At 40.2% G+C, this 21,578-nt stretch overlaps 1 protein-coding gene across 9 annotated transcripts in view; it reads right to left on the reverse strand.

Annotated features, from left to right (window-relative positions):
* Positions 1-21,578, reverse strand: part of CEP170 (centrosomal protein 170) — a 220,860-nt gene that overhangs the window by 47,566 nt on the left and 151,716 nt on the right. For 5 of the 9 annotated variants that reach the window (XM_075064195.1, XM_075064192.1, XM_075064191.1 and 2 more), the window contains 3 exons: positions 11,866-13,743; positions 5,486-5,536; positions 3,408-3,642 (listed from right to left, as the gene is read on the reverse strand). In XM_075064195.1, coding sequence (XP_074920296.1) covers positions 3,408-3,642; positions 5,486-5,536; positions 11,866-13,743 — 2,164 coding nt within the window. The remainder of the gene's footprint in view (positions 1-3,407; positions 3,643-5,485; positions 5,537-11,865; positions 13,744-21,578) is intronic. The other 4 variants (XM_075064194.1, XM_075064193.1, XM_075064196.1 and 1 more) reach the window with 3 other exon arrangements.

Genomic DNA, 21,578 nt, shown 5'->3' on the forward strand with positions numbered 1-21,578 from the left:
GTTCCAAAGAGGATGGAGCTAGGCTGTTCTCAGTGGCGGCAGATGACAGAACGAGAAGCAATGGTCAAAGTTGCAATGGGGGAGGTTTTAGTTGGATATTACAAGACACTATTTCACTAGGAGGGTGGTGAAGCACTGGAATGGGTTACCTAGGGAGGTGGTGGAATCTCCATCTTTAGAGGTTTTAAGGCCCGGCTTGACAAAGCCTTGGCTGGGATGATTTAGTTGGTGTTGGTCCTGCTTTGAGCAGGGGATTGGACTAGATGACCTCCTTAGGTCTCTTCCAACCCTTATATTCTATGATTTTATTATATTGTCATTTTTAGCATTAAGCTTTAAAAAACGGATCTATCATACGAATATGCTATGTTAGGGTAAAAAAATGGGTCTGATGTGGGGCTAGCAGTACTGCCTATTACTAAGATTTGTCCCATTATAAGACCCTATTTTCTGATGCTTATAACTTTTTCAGATGTTAAATGTTTGGGCTAAATTTTCCATGCTGGGTATATGCCTCAGGCTAAACATTTCTGAAAAAGTTATGCCAAAATGGCTAGCCATTTATGAGAAAAAGGCTAGAGAAAAATACATTGTTTACCTATATCAAAAAATTCTGGTGACCTTTTCTTTGAGAGGCTCTGACACCCCTGTGCTTGAAATTTAGCAGAGGCTGGGCCTTTGTGTTATGGATGTGCTTTTAGCTGTCTCCATGAAAATCCACGCAAATTTTTCCAAATGACAAGTCTTTCAAAAATCACAGCTTGCAAATAGTCAGTAGAGATTTGCTAGAAAACGTCTGGAAAGATTCGGTCTTCGCTGGGCAAAACTTGTGTCTCTCACCAACAGAAGCTGGTCCAATAAAAGATATTACCTCACTTACTTTGTCTCTCTAATACCCTGGGATCGACACAGCTACAATTACACAGCATAAAACTGAGAGCCTGTCTCTCTTGTGCTCTCAGGGTATGTCTCCACTACAAGGTAAGCCCATGCTTGAGCCCAGTCCCAAGCCTAACCTCCTACTTGCATCTACACTTCAGTTGTGCTAATCCAGGGCTCAGAGCCAGGGTCCCATGACCCTGCAAGGGCTGGAGGGTCCAAGCTTGAGTTAAGCCAGGACCCAAGGTCTGAGCCCTATTGCTTTGCAATGTAGACACAGCCTTGCTTATCTCGGGAGTCAGCTGGAAGTATCCCACAATTCCATGGGACAATTTCCTTAGTCCTCTCTACCGCAACAATCTGCAATCCACTCTATCAAAAAGGGAAGCCAGAGCTCCTGCTCCCACCGCTTTGTGAATGGCAGCAGCTCAGGTCAGTGTTAGTGTGCTTGCAGATCTGTAATAGAACAGAATAGGCTATCAGAGCGCCTTGTGGGTTTTCAATGGAGAGCGAACCAAACAAGCCTTATGCAAAGTGAGCTGCTTCTTGATAACATGCAGGGCAGGCAGTAAAATTTTCCCACAGTGCACTTAGGTCCTAGGGCTAGAGTGGCTACATTTGGGGGCAGGGTGACTCTGGGCTATCTGGACACAAGAGACTCTGAGATATGGCTACTTTGACTTGGGTCTGCGCACTGCAGTGAGGATGCCAGAGCCCTATGTTTGAGCATGGGTTAGAAAAGTCTAAACATAGGGTTAAAATACAATGCAGAAGCTCAAGCCCAGGGTTCCCTAACATCAGTCAGTTTACATGAGTCCCACTAACCCTGGGCTCACATTGCAGTGTAGACATATCCTCTATGCCCACCCTGCTGGACCCAAGCAGTGTGTAGGAGGAAGTTGCTTGATTTGAATGCAGAGATGAGGGAGAGAGAAATAGATCAGATGAAGAGCCAGGAAGGGGTAACTGTGAATGACTGGGCAAGGAGATTGGGACTGGGAGCACTGGGGGAAGCAGGACTGGGATTCTGGAGCTGGGAGCAACAGGCAACCTTAATTCTGGCATTTCTTAACTTTTGAGTGCTTGACTTTCCAACATTAATAATATTCTTTTAATATACATGTTTGTGTGTTATACGTAGAGAGGGTCACAAATTTAGCAGCACTAACATGGACCTCAGCTAGTTCAGCCCTGCCACTGCAGAAGTCACGGAGGTCCAGAAAAGTCATGGAATCTGACTTCCATAACAGAATCAGACCCTTAGCGTCTAATGTAAGCCAAGAACTTCCCTTACAAAACAGCAAGGCTGTCAACTGTGCAAAAAAAAAAAAAAAAAAAAAGTGCAGGTATCATTCCCCCTTAAAACTTCCACGGAAGGGAAGATTCAGCAGCAATATTTAGGATGAGGAAGAGGTATGCTAAGTCTGAATAACTGAGTTTCACAAATCCCCCATATGTGTTTAACTCCTATCTTAGTATGGATTCTCAGAAAGAAATCCATCGGTCAGTATGTGAAGTTTTAAAAGTTCTTACTGAAAAATGCATATTTGAGCTTCATTCTAATAGTTCCCAAGATCATATCAGAGTCCCTTGATTTATTTACAATATTTATGTAGCTCATTTACATGTATCATAATCTACATAAATGAACAACAGATTTTTTAATTCCAGGAATTGGAAAACAATATTTCATATGACCAAAATATAATATTTCATAGCTGTGATGTCAAAGTATTAAAAATTGTTTTTAAAAGGACACTGTTAGGTCATTTAGGCCTCAAATTTAAGTTCCATAAACAGTTTCACAAAACTGAATATTAATCAGTGTTTTAATAATATTTACATAAAAAGTTAAGTTCATTTCAACAGTCTATCTGAAATGTTCACAACCCTGCCATTGCATCACTGTAGAATGTGAAACAGACCATGCTTTTCATTGCTGAAGTGAAGTGCAAATAGCAACAAGGGGGAAAGTACATTAGATTTTTTTAAACCACTTTATTAATCTCAGGCACTAGCAAGAAAGGAAGTGATTTTTTGGACAAATATATATTATTTAATTTAACAGTCTTCCTTCAATGCAGAGTAAAAACCAAGATGAACTAAAAATTAGAAGTGAAAACACGGTCTTTCATATAGTAAAAAATATACCTCCAAATCAGCTTTGTATTTAACTGATTTTATTACTTGCTGATTTTAAGGCAGTGTAAAACAGATGTAACTATTTCTTGAGGCAGAACAAAGTGTAACAAAATACATTTGTAACACTCACTAATGCAACAAGGAGATCATACCGAGGATATGTGTACCACAAGAGACTACTACTATTCTTCCTCTACAAGAGAGGTTTGCTGGTAGCACTACTTTGATAGTCTATTCCTTACAAGGCTTCAAGATATCTGTACACCTAGCCATGCAGAAATATTGCCTATGTAGAAGTGCCCAGTGATTTAACTAGCTCATTTGTTCAGCACTACCAGTTTAGATAAAAGGCTTTGATATTTTAAAGGCATTTTTTAAAAACAAACCTTGCTATTTCTTCTCGATGAGCAGTCCAATCGCGAATGTAATCCTCCTGTTCCTTGATCCTGTGCTTGAACGTATTGCTAGTTTGCATTGCTGTCCCAGAGCTCTGCAATCGAGGGGTTTTCAGGGCTGGAGAAGTACGTAGACGGGTATGTTTAGGGGAATTACGGTTTGATCCAAACTCATCTTCTGAGGTGGAAGCATAATCTGTAGGAAAGCGCCTCCATCTTGAATTTACTAAATTAGTTTGATTATTAAAAAAGAATTATTATTGTATCTTTTGTAAGAAACAATAAAATTATTTCAGAAACACCACAACAAAACACCACAACTGCTCAATATCAAACCTCAAGTACCTCACAAAAGTGTATACTACACCTTAAAAAGAAAGATACTAAATTTGTGTTAAATAATAAATGTTGATTAATAAAATGTGGAAAAAGATGCTCTTTGTATAATGGTGAGTTGATAAAAAGATGCAAATGCCATTATTCCTACATAACTAAAGCAAGATGTGTTACAGAATGAGAGCCCAAATCATTAAGATTTATGCACTTTTTTTTTTTGGACAAATTCTCACTACTCACATTAAATTTAAGGTATGGATTTTTAAAAAGGACACACACAAAAAAGTGTAAAGATGTATGAGGGAACGTTGAGGCTAGCAAAAGGTCTCTCAACGTGGGCCAACAAAGAAAGCACACAGTTCCTATAGAAGAAATTATACATTTACTGTTGGAAAAAAATAACACTTTGTAATTCAGCATCTTGTTACAAAGAACAGCATCTTCAGAGCAGACAGGACTTGTACTCATACTGAAAACAACACATTGCTGAAAATGGACAGAAGCAGTGGACAACTGAAACTGAGCATGAGGATCTCACTCAACAATCAGTCGTTAATAGCTAGAAAATGTATTTCAGAATGGCCATCCTCACACTTTTTTAGATGATAGAGCATTCATTATGATAACATGCCACACCCAATCAACCTCATGCCACAGAGCTTCACAACTTCAAATATTATTTCTTTGTTAATCACTAGCTCTAAAAATCAGTTCTCTTGGACTAAAGATTAATGTTAGGAAAATTCCTAATGTAATTTGTTAGTATTCGAATAACCTGACTTTAGGTTAGATGCCCAAAAGCTTAATTAAATTAGCTGGAAAATCTGTAGACACCTTTATTGAGGTTGGTTAGGTGTGCTTACAATACTTTTGAAAACCAGTATATCCAAATGGATATACTTGTTCTTGGTAATTTAAAAATCACAGATGCAAGATGTAATTAATGTGAACAACATAAAAATACAAGAAAATTAAAATTGATTTTCCTCTGAATTGTTATTTATTAAAAGGATGGCAAATTAAACATAAATCAGATGTGAATATAGGTACAGATATTTGCAATATGAGTTTTTAGATGAGAACAGATTTCTGTAATGCTCTGAAAGATTACAATATGTAGAGTGTGAAGCTGGAGTATAAGCTTAAGTAACTTTCTTCATTTAAATATTATCTTTTAATTGTTAAGAGCAGAAATATGATTAACAGATTTTTTTAAGGTGATTTAAAAGGAAGTATGGTTGCAAGCCTAATTCAAAGCACATTTAAAGCCCCCTGAAGTCAATTAGGTTATATTTTACTGTCTGTTTTAACACTCTAAAATCAGCAAGAGGGGGGAAAAAGGTCTATCCATTGAGCCATTACCCCTTAACTTATGGGATTCTAACTTGTTCTTATCAAGGAAAGCAGAACATAAGCAGAAAAAGTACTCCTTTCCCCCATCCCCTCAAAAAAAGCATGCAAGAAATGTGAGATTGCAGATGAAAGAATTTTAGGAGTTGAGCCCAAAGTTTTATCAACAAAGTCCTTTAAAATAATTTTGTATTTTTAATTAATCCTTTGTTCCAATTCTTATTTTTAAAAAATCAAAAGAATCAAATCTATCTCTGAAGTGTTTCTTAAAGAGCTAGCTCAACACTCAGCACTGTACAATGAGCATAAGTAGACAAATTTAAAAACTAAAGATTGAATGAATAGCGAAATATTAGAAAGAGATATGATTTCTAGTACTCTACCACTGTAAGTTTCAACAGCAGGATCTGGGTCTGGGAGAAGCTGGGATTTCTCTGTGTACAAAATATTGTTTTATCATGTTAATTCTTAATGAAAACATTCAAATTTGTAGCATTTGCTTAATAAAAATCTACTGCTGAAATTTAGTGTAAGCCCTCCTTTCTTCAGTCTATGGTTTGAGAAAAGCAAAAAAGGGTGTTGCAGATATTTTTAATTATACATTATTTTAAAAGTAATTGATTCTGAAACAGTTTGAAAATTCAACAGAGAATTGCTATCCAAATCCAATCGCATTTCTAACTAAAGGTAGATAGAGCCAAAAGTCTGTTTAATGTTTGGAAAGATCATAAAGATCTGAGGCCAAAATGTGATTGTGTTGCTGTTTGGCCTACAGGTATCTCATAGTAAACTGTGGAGTTATAGTAACAATATCACAAGTCATGTAAATCATGATATATATTAACAAAATTCGGCATGTTTTGCATTAACCTAGCTATCTCTTTGCAGACATAGGATTTTTTAAAAACACCTTTTGATCTCTGGATTCGCATCCCCTTGGGGGCAGATCAACCCAATAATCCGAGACTTGGAGTCAACTAAAAAGATCAAAGCGTTATAATGCTTCTGCTCTACGTGGACACTCTGCTGCTTCTTTCAACTCTCTGTCTGTTGGCTTGCAATGAGTTCTCCTCCCTTAGGCCAGCTAACTAGTACAACTACTAAATATGTGATATGCAGCCGTTCCAAAATGTGACACTGCCCTTGTGGCTATCCTTGCTATTACTGTTGCTGCTCACCTCCCATGACCGCCATCTTTCCCCATCAATCTCAAACTCAGACTTTAAAGCAAGAAGGGACCATTGTGATCATCTAGTCTGACCTCCTGCACTCTTCAACCTCACCAACCCACTTCTGTAATAGACAAATAACCTCTGGCTGAGTTATTAAAGTCCTAAAATCATGATTTAAAGACTTAAAGTTACAGAGAATCCATCATTTCCTCAAATTTAAACCAGCAACTGGTCCATGATTCATGCTGCAGAGGAAGGTGAACCCCCTGTTCCCCCTCCCCTCTCCGGGATCTCTGCCAATCTGACCCAGAGGAAAATTCCTTCCCAACCACAAATATGGCAGTCAGTTGTACTCTGAGTATTTTGACAAGACCCAACAGCCAGACACATGGAAAAGAATTCTCTGTAGTAACTCAAAGATCTCTCCATCTAGTAGTGTCCCATCACCAGGTGTTGAGGATATTTGTTACTAGCAGTTGCAGATCTGCTACATGACATTGTAGGCAGTTTGATCATACCATCTCCTCCATAAACTTTATGAAGCTCAGTCTTGAAGCCAGTTAGGCTTTTTGTACCCACTGCTCCCTTTGGAAAGCTGTTCGAGAACTTCACTCCTATGATGGTCAGAAACCTTCATCTCATTTCAAACCTAAACTTTTTGATGGCCAGTTTATATCCATCTGTTCTTCTGTAAACACTGGTGCTTGACTTAAATGACTCCTCTCCCTGCCTGGTGTTTATCCCTCTGATCTATATATAGAGAGCAATCATATCTACTCTCAGCCATCATTTGGCTAGGCTAGTCTCCTCTCATAGGGTAGGTTTTCCATTCCTTTGATAATCCTAGTAGCCCTTTCCTGCACCTGTTTGTTTGAATTAATCTATTTTAAACATGGAAGACCAGAACTGAACACAGTATTTCAGATGAGGTCTCACCACTGCCTTGTATAATGGTACTAACACTTCCCTATCTCTACTGGAAATACTTCACCTGATGCATCTTAGGATTGCATTAGTCTTTTTATTGGCCACATCACATTGGCAGCTCACAGCCCTTGTGTGATCAATCAATACGCTCAGGTTTTTCTCCACCTCTGTCACTTCCAACTGATAAGCCTCCATTTTATAGCAAAAATTCTTGTTGTTAGTCCCAAAGTGCACTTTACATTATTAAATTTTATCCATTTCTATTGCTCCAGTTTTCAAGGTCATCAAGAACTTCTTAATGATAGTCCAGTCCTCCTCTGTATTGGCAATACTTCCCAACTTTATGTCAGCTTCAAATTTTATTGTCATATTCTCACTTTTTGTGCAAAGGCCATTAATGAAAATGTTAAATAAAATTGGTCTCAAGACCAGTCCCTGAGGAACCCCATTAATAACTTCCCGCCAGCCTCACAGTTCATCTTCACTATGACCCCTTTAACCAGTTCCTTATCTATCTTTGAATTTTCATATTAGTCCCCATGTTTTCCAATTTAATTAATATTTTCCCATATGGAACTGTATCAAATATCTTACTGAACTCCAGTAGACTAGATCTACTGTGTTTTCTCTCTCTAAAAAATCCGTTATCTTCTCAAAGAAAGATATCAGGTTGGTCTGGCACGATCTACCTTTTGTAAAACCATGTTGTATTTAACCCAATTACCATTTACCTGTATGTCCTTAACTACTTCATCTTTCAAAATCTATTCCAAGACTTGCATGCAATTGAGGTCAAACTAACAAGCTTGCATGCAGTTTCCTGGATCACTTCCCCCCCCCCCTTTCTTAAAAATAGGTACCATATTAGCAATTCTCCAGTCGTAGGGTATGCCACCTGTATTTATGGAATCATTAAAAATCCTTGCTATTGGGCTTGCAATTTCATGTGCCAGTTTCTTTAATATCTTTGGATGGAGATTATCTGGGTCACCCAGTTTGGTCTCACTAAACTTCTTGAGAATTGTCTTCCACATCAGATATGGTCATTTCTACCTCCACATATTAATTTCCATTAGCCACCCTGCCACTACCCCATAGCTCCTCAATACCCTCACTAAAACCTGAGGCAAAGTATTTGTTTGACTATAAAAGGGTTAAAAAAACTAGATAAGTTCATGGAGGATGGGTCCATCAATGATTAGCCAGGATGGGCAGCGATGGTGTCCCTAGCCTTTATTTGCCAGAAGCTGGGAATGGGCGACAGGGAATGGATCACTTGATGATTACTGATTCTGTTCATTCCCTCTAAAGCACCTGGTGTTGGCCACTGTCGTAAGACAAGATACTGGGCTAGATGGACCAAGAACATAAAAACAACCATATTATGCTTAGGTGTTGGGCCATGCCTAGATTATCTCTAATCTCTGTCCCATCCTCAGTACTCAGTGGGCCCACTTCTTCTTTCCTTGTTTTCTCTTTTTATTTGTATGGCTATGGAACCTTTTATTATTGGTTTTAATTTCCTTTAAAAGGTCCAATTATGCTTGGCTTTTGGCAGTTCTCACTTTTTCCCCCTACACTTTCTGATCTCCAAGAGGTAGCTTTCATTGCTGGTCCATCCCATCTTTCATTCTTTATAAACTTTCTCTTAACCTGTTTGAGATGTAAAAGCCGGCTACCCCTCTGATACTGTTTGAGATGCTTGCTCATCCAACTTGCACTGCAACACTTCCCTACAAATTTTCCCCCTTGCTTGGGATGCAGGATTCAGACAGTTTCTGCAACTGTGGCTTAAGATAATTCCAAGGCTCCTTATATATAAACACTTTCATCTAATGGTCTTTAAATGACTTTACAAATTAATAAAATAATGAATGAAGCATCCAAACAACCTGCTGAGGTGAGCAATGATGGTCATCATTTTAGAATGAGGCAAATAGAGGCACAGTGTGACTAGGGGTTTGTGCACATTAGGGACTGTTACACTAGTATAGCTACACAGACACAAATTCCTGTAATGTACACATGCTCACACTAGCATGGTCACAAGTCACAAAGTAAGTTTGTGAAATAGCCACATAGTGCCTGAAGAGTTTATTAGACCATATTTTCTCTCTGATATTGGCTTTGACTGTTTTGTTAACTGCTTTATTTATTTATTTATTTTACATTTTACACTGAAACTTTTGTTTTCCATAAATTTTAGTGTTTATAATAAGGTTTTTTTTGTTTTGTTTTGTTTTAAATAGTAGTAGTCTTTCTAATGCAAATATTGCAAACAATGGTGGTACGTCCTTTTTATCTGTTTGGTTGGCTTGGAATAGATAGCTCATAAGATGGCAAGCTTTTCAGCTTTTCCCTTTGAAATTGCAAATATTTTCTACAAAAACTGCAGTAGGCTTTGACCATGGAATGCAGTTAAATCAACAAGAATATTGCAGGAATGAGAGCTGTAACAGACTAAAGCATTCCCCATTGTTAAAGGAGCTGAATACTTAATAACAACAGTCATATGGAAATCAGTAAGCACACTGTAGTTCATATTTTCACAAAAAAACCCTCCTTTTGACTCTCACTCTTGTTGAAAACAAAAAACAATTATATGACAAAACAAGACATCTCTAGTGTTTACCTCTTCGAGGGTCAGTATCATCAGAGTTTGGAATAATGATAGCTAATGTTAATTAAATCAACCTTGTAAAGTAATGCAACCTAAATAGATCCTCAGAAGTAACTGTTTTGCCTGAACTGATGTTACAGTCAGTCGACTGGACACACAAATCTCAGATTCTGGTTGAACCATCAGTACTAAACATGCCTGATAAATACCCAGACAGACAATATGCTGGGAAAAATACTTTAATCTCCCTTTTAAAGTATTAGGGTAGATGGCTTGGGGTATTTTTTTTTTTTTAATTAAGGTTTCACTTGAATTCATGAGGATTACTGGCATTTCTGAAGACAACATTCAGAATGTAACAATACATGTGACTTCACATTTCAGGGAACATTAAAATTTATTGTTCAAGGAACAGATTTAAATTAACCTGTGATTAACCAGTATTTATCTCTCAAGGCAATAAATGTTGATGAGCAGCACAACAGAAATTACTAACTACTAAATATGCAAGTTATATATCAGCAATGGCAATGTTTTTGCCAAAACAGCTTGGTTTATATATAAAAAAGTCAGTGTGTAAAAAAATATAGAAATGTTTGTATAACAGGTGGAGATGGGAAGTATAATACACTGTTCTGATGACCATTCACATCAGTGAATGCAAAGAAGCCATTCAAGTACAACAAATATTTCATCTGGTGCTTTTGAAGAAAAAAATCTGTACTCAGCAGTATTAAAATTCAAAAGATGAGAAAAGCACTAGTTACCATGAATAAACTGATAAACAAGATGACTTATTTAAACATAAGCATTCTTCTTTAGGTTCTTTAACTAGTTGTGTCATAGATACTTGAAAACTAGCTAATAATCTCTTACATTGCCTTTTCTTCTATTGTCATATGCCAATTTTTAAACAAGATTACCATTAAAATGGTAGGCTCAAAACTATTAATTGTAATATTTTTTCATGTGACTATTAAATAATAGGGGAAATGTCAGAGACACTGAATCAACAATTTTGACAATAAGTGAGTTGAGAGGAAGAAGAGATCTGGCCTCTGTAAATACAGATCCTCTCTTTTGATATAGGAGTAAGTAACAGAAATTGTTCTAGGACAGGACTCAAGCCCTTGAGAGTGAAACAGATTTGGGTTAACACACAAGCCATTTAGTTTTGGAATATTTCATTCAGTATTTTTGTGTTTAGAAATATATATATTTTTCTGTTTGTTACTTTTTACTTTGCTTATTTTTGTAGTTAAATTACACTTTTGTACTTTTAGAAGCTAATTTTAAATTACCTTGCATTTATCTTGTTGATGCTCCATGCCTTCCTCCGACTGCACTCATAGTTTTGCATACTTACAAACTTTCGAAACACATTTCCTTATTTTTTACCTCACTGAACAGTGCTGCTGACCTTCTAAACTTTTAGAATTCTGACCCAAGCAAAAGAGGTTTCCACTATATCTACATTTTTGTACTATGCCAATCACTGCAGCATTTGAGCACCCCAGATACTGTAAAAGCAGCAGAGAGTCCTGTGGCACCTTATAGACTAACAGACATTTTGGAGCATGAGCTTTCGTGGGTGAATACCCACTTCGTCGGATGCATTGCCATGCTTGTAAAAGGACTGCCATGCATCCGAAGAAGTGGGTATTCACCCACGAAAGCTCATGCTCCAAAACATCTGTTAGTCTATAAGGTGCCACAGGACTCTCTGCTGCTTTTACAGATCCAGACTAACACGGCTACCCCTCTGATACCAGACACTATAGTTGGTTGGAAGTTTCCAGTAAAAATCATAAACCAAATGGCTAAGGAATTAAAATCTCTTGTTCTTGTATTAAATTTAAAAATATCAGCAACAATAACTAATGGAGCTTCTTTCCCAAAAGAGGAGGACTGCTTCTACTAAAATTTGAGTTAATACTTCATAATCAAGCATTATTAGTTTAACATTTATAAAAAGAGAAAAGTCCAAGAAAATAAACAAAATATCAAGTAGTGAAAAAGACTAAATCCAAATAATCTCACGTACCTGATGGAGAATTATGGGCGGAGGTCAATGATTTAGATTTAGAATCAGAAAGTCGAGAAATGCTATTAGCTCTAGTTCTAGCAGAAACTTTACTACTATCTGCTGATGGTGTTAATCTTCCACTACTTCTAACGATGGCTTCTGCAGTACGAGATGAGGCAGTGCTTCTAGTTATTGTGGCTTCAGAGTCACTACGTGCTGATAAAGAACCAAGCCTAGTTCTGCGTGGCTGGGCAAGTAAGTCAATTCTGGAGATATTTCTCCTTCCTGAGGGAGGCTTTGATGTAGAACTTGTAGTGGACACTTCAGAAGCCACTGAAGCTTTATCTGCATCAGCAAGTTCGCTATCTGAGGCTTCACCAAGTCGTGCTCTGCGCAAGAGAGAAGTCCTCGTGGGACGAGGCCTTGGAAGAGTGATTGATTTACTGGATTGCCCGGTTGTAACAGGAGAGATCTTTGATTTAGCTGACTTACTGCCTTCCATTTTGGAATGTAAAAGTTCATCTGCAGAGGTAAAATGACCCCTTCCATGTGATTTGCCAGAATAAGTTTCTTGATCAGATGACAAGATATCAGATATGGCAGAATGAGGTACACTAGATGTTTGGTCATCATCTGTTAAATCTACTGAAGGTTGCCTCATTCTTCCACTGGGTTGCACAAGTTTACGACCCTCTGCTCTTAAGCCAGCATCTGAAGATCGGCTTTTAGTTTTCTTTTCTATCTTTTCTCTAGCATTTGTTGCAGAAGAAGATTTTAAAACATCTTTGGAAGGAGAACTAGTGGAACATCTATCTTTATAGAGGGTAGTAAAGCTCTTTCGCTTTTGAGTGGTTTTTCTTTCAGTGTCACCAGTAACCAGACTGATTGTGCTAGCGGTGTCTACATCTGACTCGGGTGATATAGAATTATCTCTGTTATAGCTAGGAGTTCCAGGTCCTTCATCTGTTTTGTTTTCTTCTCGTAATTTAGCTTCAAGGAACGCCATTACTGCTTCGGTGTCTTTTAAAATAAGTGTTGTATCCAGACTAGAATCAGTGTCCACAGAATCACTTCTCTCACGTATTCTGTTTGTGGAGGTTAAAGAAAATGAAGGGGGAGTAGATCCAGTTTGCTTATTAATATGAGGAATAAGTTCTATAGGTATATTTGTGCTTGGTTTATCTATAGTAAAGCTGCCTTGTCTCACTAACGGTTTTGAAGATTCTTTCTTCTCTCCTCCAAATCCTTTTGGAGTTTGGCCTTTTATAACTTCCTCAGTTTTTTTCCTTTTCCCTTCACTTTGTACAATCTTCATTTCTGCTTTACTTGTGGAATGTCCTGGGGCTTTCTCTCGATGATTATCCAACATTTCATGCGGAGTCAAAGTCTCCTCTCTACCTTTCTCAACTTGATTGGCAAGAAGTTTAGCTGAAGATACTTTAGTTGAAGTCCTATGTGCCTGCTCCTTTTGCTCTTGCTGTTGAATTTTAGCTAAAGCTTGCTTTACAACTGAAGTTTCCCTGACAATTTCACTTTTCTCTTTACTGAAAGAAGAGCAGCTAATGGGGTGAGAAGACACTTTGTTGTCTCCACCAGGTTTAGAAGAAAGGCCATTCATTGTTCTGTTTGCTTTAGCCATGCTCCTACTACCTGCATCTTGTGGCATTTCTTTTTGGGATGCATGAGTTGGAGTTTCTTTCTCTTGAAGTTCTGTGTCTTGTTTTTCACCTATCTCTGATCTCTGATGAGGTGTAACCTTTGTTCTTGAACTTTCAGTGGCTTTTTCCTCTTTTGGAAGCTGTGGAAGTGTTCTCCTCTTTCGCTCACCTTGGCTAGTCACAGAAGTGGCTGAGCTAGTACTTCTAACTGAAACACCAGATTCACTGATATCAGTATCTAAAAATGGAATGAAAAAAACCTTTTGGAAATCAGTGACTGAAGAGCAAATCTGCCAGTGGAAACATGCATTCTTAAGGCTACACAGAAGTAATTAACAGAGGACATTATTTCTATTGCACAGAGAATTGGAACTCTGTCTTTTGTGAAATGACATTTAAAAGTCCTCCTAAACCACGACACAACAGAGTATGTAAACCAGTCAATTACGTTTACCAATCTATTAGTCACAGGACATTTTAAGATACTGGAGAAAAATATTATCTATTAATAAAAATACTTTTATGCTACCGTATGGCACATGAAGGTTCTGATAGAAACAAGGGAATATTTCACTCTGTGACAAGCCTTTGTAGCACACATCAAAGCAATGATATGAAATGAACATCTGTCAAAGTAATGGAATTCTTGTGCGTGTCAGCTGTTGTTTCTTACAGGGATCCCCTAACAACCAAATGCACAGAGCTATGTATTATCTTTAAGCAGCATCTTCCCTAGAACATGGTGTGTTGCATGGTTGGGCAAAGGAAGGTGAAAAACTACAGTGGCAGTAGGGCAGGAATAAGAAGAGAGAGAGCGATCTTCTTCTCTCTTGGTCCTGGTATCTGCTTGCTAACAAATAGGCTTATTTTCCTTCCACAACTGGCGAATTCTGGCTGTGACCGGACAGTAACCCACTTGAGAACCATCTTGTGTTCATGACCATGAGGTTGAAAATCTAAGACCAGAAAATTGGCTCTCAAACTGTTGAGTATGGGTCACCAGTAGCCCCCAGTCTTTCCTGGCTGTATACACAACTAAACAATTTGAAATTCAAGCAGAGTAGGATTTGGGTGATAGATAAGGAAGTGGGTCTACGGGAGACACTCTTGGTGGAAATGGTCTGCAGAATGAAAAAGCTGGAGATTCACTGCGTATAGATCGGGGAGGGCAAACTATATCCCGCAGGTCAGATCTGGCCCATCAGGGCTTTCAGTCTGGCCTGTGGGATTGCCAGCATTGTGGCGCAGCATGGCTAAGGCAGGCTCCCTGCCTCCCTAGCCCCGCACCGCTCCTGGAAGTGGCCGGCACCACGTCCCTGCGGCCCCTGGGAGAGGAGGAGAGCAAAGGGCTCCGTGTGCTGCCCTTTCCTGCAAGCACCACCCCCCCCGCTCCCACTGGCTGGGAATGGAAACCTTGGCCAATGGGAGATTCAGAGGTGGTACCCACAGGCGAGAGCAACATGCGGCAGAGCCACCTGCTCCACTTCACCCCCAGGAGCCACTGCTGGACATGCTGGCCACTTCTGGGAGCGGCGTGGAACCAGGGCTGGTAGGGAGCCTGCCTTAGCCCCACTGCCACTCCAGAGCTGCTTGAGGTAAGCAGCGCTGGGCCAGAGCCCACAGACTGAACCTATCCTGCACCCCGCACCCCAACCCCCTGCCCTGAGCCCCCTAAACCCCAGCTTTGAACCCCCTGCTGCACCTCTCCTACACCTCAACTCCCTACCCTGAGTCCCCTCCTGCACCCCAACCCCCTGCCCTGAACACCTTGCCGCACCCCACACACCTCCTGCACCCCAACCTCCTGCCAAGCTCCCGCCTGCACTCCGCAACTCCTGCCAAGCCCTCTCCTGCACTCTGCACGCCCTGCTGCACCCCATGCCCCTCCTGCATACCAAGCCCCTGCCCAGAGCCCCCTCCCACACCACGCACTCCCTCCCGCACCCCCAATCCTCTGTCCCAGCCCTACATTCATGGCCCTGCATACAATTTCCCCACCCAGATGTGGCCCTCGGGCTAAAAAGTTTGCCGACCCCTGGTCTAGATGATCTAACAGGTCTTTTCCATCTTTACATTTCTAATTCTATGGAATGTTTAAGGACTTTTGTTTATGTTACTGGTACCCTGCAGGATCCAGATTCTTAATAGACTTCAGAAGTCATTAGAGGGACAAGGTGGACCAACTTCTGTTGTGAATGGGACAAGCTGCCAAACTCTGTGTAAACTTCTCTCTCTAATATCAGGAGACTGACACAGCTACAATAAGTGCAAACAACTACAGAAGTTCTGATATTGTGGTTGTTGTAAATACACAGCAAATCTATTTTTCTCAGGACAATGATTAATTGTAAAACTGCATTGCTGAAACAATCTGGTACTTCTTGAGTCTAGTAACTTCAGAGGGCTGTTACCAAACTCCAAATTACTTAAGTTTAAACTGTGTGTGTCGTGAAGTCTGCTACAGTCTTTAGGCTCATGCAGGATCACAAAGCTGGTAGCAGGTGTTCTTAAAACTGAAGAGAAAAAATAGTAAGAAAAACAAAAAAAAAGATTTACCCCTGTAAGTCTGAGAATAATGCCAGGAAAGATGGGACCTACCACTCCAGTACTTTAATTGTGTGGGCGTTCTAGGGTTTCCACTCCCTTCAGTCCTACATGCTATGCAAAACTGCTCTGCGGAAGATGGTCAGATTTCCACTTGTTTCCACTGCTTTCAGTCACAAAAAGTGAACACGTCCAACACGGAAGTTCAACAGCTCACTAATATTGCTCTATTTTAATTCTTTTGCTGACTTCATTTAATGCAAAAAGAAGCAATCAATGTCTCTAAGCATAGTGGCCTCATCAAGCTGATAAGACAGAATCTGCCCCAGCTCCTTTTCCCTCAGCTTTGTGTAATAAAGAGATCTTCTGTGACTGAATTGCTGGCTGGAATATGTACTTTGTGGGCTATGTGTCATTTGGCCTTGCAGCCTGGAACCACATTGAAAAAATATTTTTTCTATGAAGCCCAGAGTCCTCAAAGTCCTGTTTCAGACATTGTTTAGTCCTCCATTAAACATCTTTCTCTGCCCACCTGAGAATAAGAACCATCAGCACCTCACTTATGTAAGACTCCATTTATTGGGGAGCCTCCCATGACCAACTAACATGTTTTAAAATGTCCTTGTCCACTCTGTGGGCAAAAATCATATTTAATGTTGTGCTATTAAATACTGTTTCTAATACAACACATTTACCCTGGGTAGACAATGTCACACAGGAGGAAAAGGAGAGGGCAGTCAACTTGCAAAATACCAAGACAGCGAAGTGTTGCTGGCTAAAAGTTAACATGGGATTAAATCAATCTTAGTTTTGGTCTGCAGGCACCCAAAGACAATGACTGTAGACAGTCCCAGTTGCTGGCTCTTATATAGACAGTATAATGAATCAAGTCTGTCTCCATCCCAATCGGGGAGATTGACCAGGTTCAGGTGTCCCAGGACAGAGGGACTTTGAAATGGATAAAAGACTGTCTGTAATTGGGAAGAGATACTAACTGAAGGGTCAGACAAAGGTAGAGGCTGCAGGACCACAGTCTACCTTGTTCAGCCCCAATGCTGGGGGGGTTGGGAGGGGGGGAAGCCTTTGACAAGGGTAAGGTGGCCACTCATGTTTCTGGAATAGCAGACATTCCAGTACTTCTGGGAACAGTATGGGTCCGCATTCACTGACATGACCTTGCACACACAGAGCATGCAAAGCCATGCTGCATGGGGGGTCACTATTTTTAGGACCGTTCCATGCCAGCTGAGGTGAGTGGAGCAGCATGCTCTTAAAAATTGCATCCCCCATCCAATTTTGTCCCTGTACTGGACAGGGGAAAAACCTCTCAATATTGGACCAGTGGCTTCCCTAGCCAAGGGCAGCACAACCTAAACTTGAAAGATAAGGAAAAGGTTTAGGTAAGATAATATGCAATGACGGCTCCAGGCACTAGCGCTCCAAATGCATGCCTGGGGCAGCAAAGCCGTGGGGGGCACTCTGCCGGTCCCTGCGAGGGTGGCAGTCAGCCAGCCTTCTGCGGCTTGCCTGTGGGAGGTCCGCCAGTCCCGTGGATTCAGCGGCAATTTGGCGGCAGGTACGCTGAATCCGCGGGACCGGCGGACCTCCCGCAGGGAAGCCGTCGAATCCATGGGACCAGGGACTTCCCGCAGGCATGCCGCCAAAGGCTGCCTGACTGCTGTGCTTGGGGCAGCAAAACAGCTAGAGCCGCCCCTGATGATATGCATATAGGTGTTTTGCTTTTTCATTGCCATTGTTGTTTCCACTGTTGTTTTCCTGTGGATAAATAAGTAGTACCCTGTTTAGAACAAGCTGTTCTCTGTCAATGTGCTTTCATACTGTTCTCAGGCTCCTGGATGGAGGGGCCAAAATCGATTTGGACCTTCTGAGGATGTAGTTTTGAACAGGGGTGCCATGACCTGGAGACCCAGTCTAAAAGGATTCCATCCTGAGAGAAGTACAGGTGGTGCAGGCCTATCACTTGGAAAAGATGTGCACGGAGAAATTGAGTGAGGGATCAAAAGTACAGCTCACCCTGGAATAGTAACAGTCTACCATAAAGATTATTGGGGTGAAAAAAACCCAGTTACCTAGCTTTCCATAACTGCTGTGCTTCAAGATGTATTGCACACGTCCATTCCAATTTAGGTGTACATGTGCCCCATGCACAGATGTCGAAGTAGCCACTGACGTGGTTCCCTGTCGCTATGCACCATTGTGTGCTGGTATAAAAGCAGAGCTGCCCGATCCTCCCTCAGTTCCTTCATAACAGACAGACTCTGACAGAGAGGGGAAGGTGGGTGGGTCACAGAATGCACAGGTGCAACACATCTCGAAGAACAGTTATAAAATGGTAGGTACCATTTTTTCTTTTCTGAGTGATTGAATATGTCTATTCCACTGTAGGTGACTCACAAGCAAATATACATGGAGGTGGGTTCAGAGCCTACCTGAAGAATGATTGTAAGATGACCCATCTGAAACTGGACTGACGGGAAATGTCATAATGAGAAGTAAAAGTGTGGAGTGATGAATAGGTTGCTGCTTTACAGATGTCTGTGATCAGCACTTGCACCAAGAAAGCTGCAAAAGCTGCCTGCATTCTAGTAGAATGTGTCAACATTCTAGCTGGCGGGATTGTATTAGTTAGTTGCTAGCATAAACAAATGCACTAAGAGATCTGGCATGAGATTCTCTGAATGCAATATGGTTGGCCCTTATGTCTGTCTGCAATTGCTATAAACCACTAAATAGAAGATCTAATAAGATTTAGCCCACTCCAGGTGGAAAGCTAAAACCCTTCTCACAGCTGCGTGAAGCTTTTCCTCATCCCTATGCACATGGGGTTTTGGAAAGAATGTGGGCAAATAAATTGCTTGGTTAACATGGAAATTAAAGACTACTTTCATGAGAAATTTTGGACGATAGTGGATATAAACTTTATTCTTACAGAAAACTGTACCAGAGTTCTCAACTTGCCCATCCTTTTGCCTGAGGTAATAGTCACCAAAAATGCTACCTTCATGGAAAGATGAAGGAGGAAAAAAGTGGCCAGAGGCTCAAAGGGAGGTCCTATCAATTTTGCTAGGAATCAGTTCAGATCCCGAGGGATGGCGTCTTGTATATGCGGCTATAATTTGACCAAGCCCTTTAGGAATCAGGTGACAATGGGGTTTGAGAAAAGGGATCTATTATCCACCAAGAAGTGAAAGGCTGAAACAACTGCCATATGCATCCTTATAGATCTAATAGTCAAACTCTGTTTTAGAGCTACAAGATAATCCAGGGGTGTCCAATTCTGGAGAAGTGCTTCCACTTAGCCAGGTAATTGTTCCTAGTTCAGAGTTTTCAGGGGATGGCCTCGACAGACCTGGCACAGACTCTGGAGATGACAATCTTCTCTTGGGAGACAAAGCATTCCAGCGGGGTCTCTCTCCCCTGAACACTTTGAGCGTCTGCCTCTGTCTGGCTTCAGGACTGACTAAGTTCAGAGAGGAACTGAACTTGAGAAAGGCCTAAGCCTTTTCTTCAGTATGAGGGAACAGTCCTGAGGACCAGCCGGCATCTCCAATGAAGCGCTCTGTATCGAAGTTGATAAACTTGGAGCAATTTCTCCATGCGTTAATTCCAACAGGGGTCAAAGTGCTGCGTCCTTAGGCAAGCACATAAACCTCCCCACCCTGGTTTTTTGGAGTGGAGCTTGAATCTTTGCAAATGTGACATTTGTTACTACCATGGGATTGCTCCAAACATTTCAAGCGGCCAGATGTGGACAACTGACTGGCATGGGCTTTGCACAGATTCAGAAGGACTTAAATCCCACCAAATGAGGCATCATTCTGATACTGATATTGGTACCAAAAGATAAAAAGTGGTCAAAAAAATCACAAAAATGGAAACCTAGCACTAAAATGGTCTAAACTAACTATAACTAAAACCACTAATCTACAACAAATAGGGTCTTTATATAGAAAGGACAGAGAAAAGCACTTGAATTAACAAGTCTGGATTGCTCCAATAACTGGCAGTAAGAAGGAACTGAGGTGTGTCAGGGACAGCTCCGCTTCCTTTTACCAGCATGCAGTGTGGCGACAGATGATGCTTGAGCTATCCCTACGGGTACCACTGAGGGGAAAAAAATCTCTGACATTTCTGCAAGTGCATAGTTTTGGGACCAGGGAGGCTTTCCCCCGAATGGTATACTAACTATAACTACTAAGCTAAAATATAAAACTATTTACAATAAATTTACTTTACAGGTAATGCATGGAGTGAAGGAAGACATGATTCTGACTCAGGCCATGCAGCGGCAAGAAAGAACTGGAGAGGCATCAATCCTCTTCTACCCTTGGAATATGGGGGAAGCTACTGTGTATATGTGGGTCAACGGATACTGAAAAATTTCTAGACTCATAGGGAGCAGCACTCAAAAAATATATATTTAGACATTTCTACAATAAATATTAACTACAGTAGAGAGAAATATTCATTTTACTCAGCATTTCCAGTAACAGCTCTCTGCACACTACCCTTTGCAAATGTGCTAGTTGCTGGTACTGTGTGTTGCGGAATGCCAGGTGCTAAATACTTCTATTTTTAATATGTTTCTGTTGTTATCTGAGACCAAAGAAGTTGTAACTTTGTATCTTGGTAAGAATTACAAAGTCAGCCATTTTTCACAACGAAGTTATGCACACTAACTCCTAAATTAGTCCAGTAGAAAATTCCTCCAAGACATTATCCCTGCACTGCAGCCAGCATGATTGCTAGTGAATACTGTGGTTTTAGGAAAGCAGCACTGCTTCAGGGTAGAATTTTGATATTACATTCATTTCAGTGTCATGAACAAAACAAAAACAAAAAACCAAAAACCAGACATGCCTTGGTTGCAAGACAGCAATATAAAGCACTGGAGTAGTAGCTCATGAGTTCCTAGTCAATTAATAGTATGCTCATTTCAATAGTTAGAAAACTCAGTGAGACTATATCGCCCTTTGATTTTCAGTCCATTTTATAGTAATGCTTCAAGATAGAAACAGCTATATAAGTGTGTAATATTTACAGTAAGAATTTAAATACATCATTATCATCCCAGCATTTAAGAGCTTTAGTGATAGACGAGGACCCAATTGTGCTAGCACCATAAAACAAAGAACAAAAAACCTGGGCAGGATTTTAAATCTATAACCTTATAAACCTTGCACTAGAACCTTTGATTTTCAAGAATCTGTGTTTAAATAATCAACCCTGTGTTCTGCATTGAACTTTTACAAATAAAGGTGAAAAGAAGAGAAAAAGAAAACAAAGAGATCACCTCTTTCACAGTCAAATATATGTTTTAATGCACAACATGAGGAATAGCATATTTCAAATAAACAAGTCTGGCAAAGTTGTTAATAAAAGAAGGAAGGAGCCTGAACACTTGTCACTCAGAAGAAACAGGATAATGTGGTTTGGCAACTGCATAGGCGTTCTGATGATAACAATATCAAATTATGCTTAGAATGTTTATTTGGACCATACAGTTGA

The sequence above is a fragment of the Chelonoidis abingdonii genome, chromosome 3 (assembly GCF_003597395.2).
Source record: "Chelonoidis abingdonii isolate Lonesome George chromosome 3, CheloAbing_2.0, whole genome shotgun sequence".
In the NCBI taxonomy this organism is placed as follows: Eukaryota; Metazoa; Chordata; order Testudines; family Testudinidae; genus Chelonoidis; species Chelonoidis abingdonii.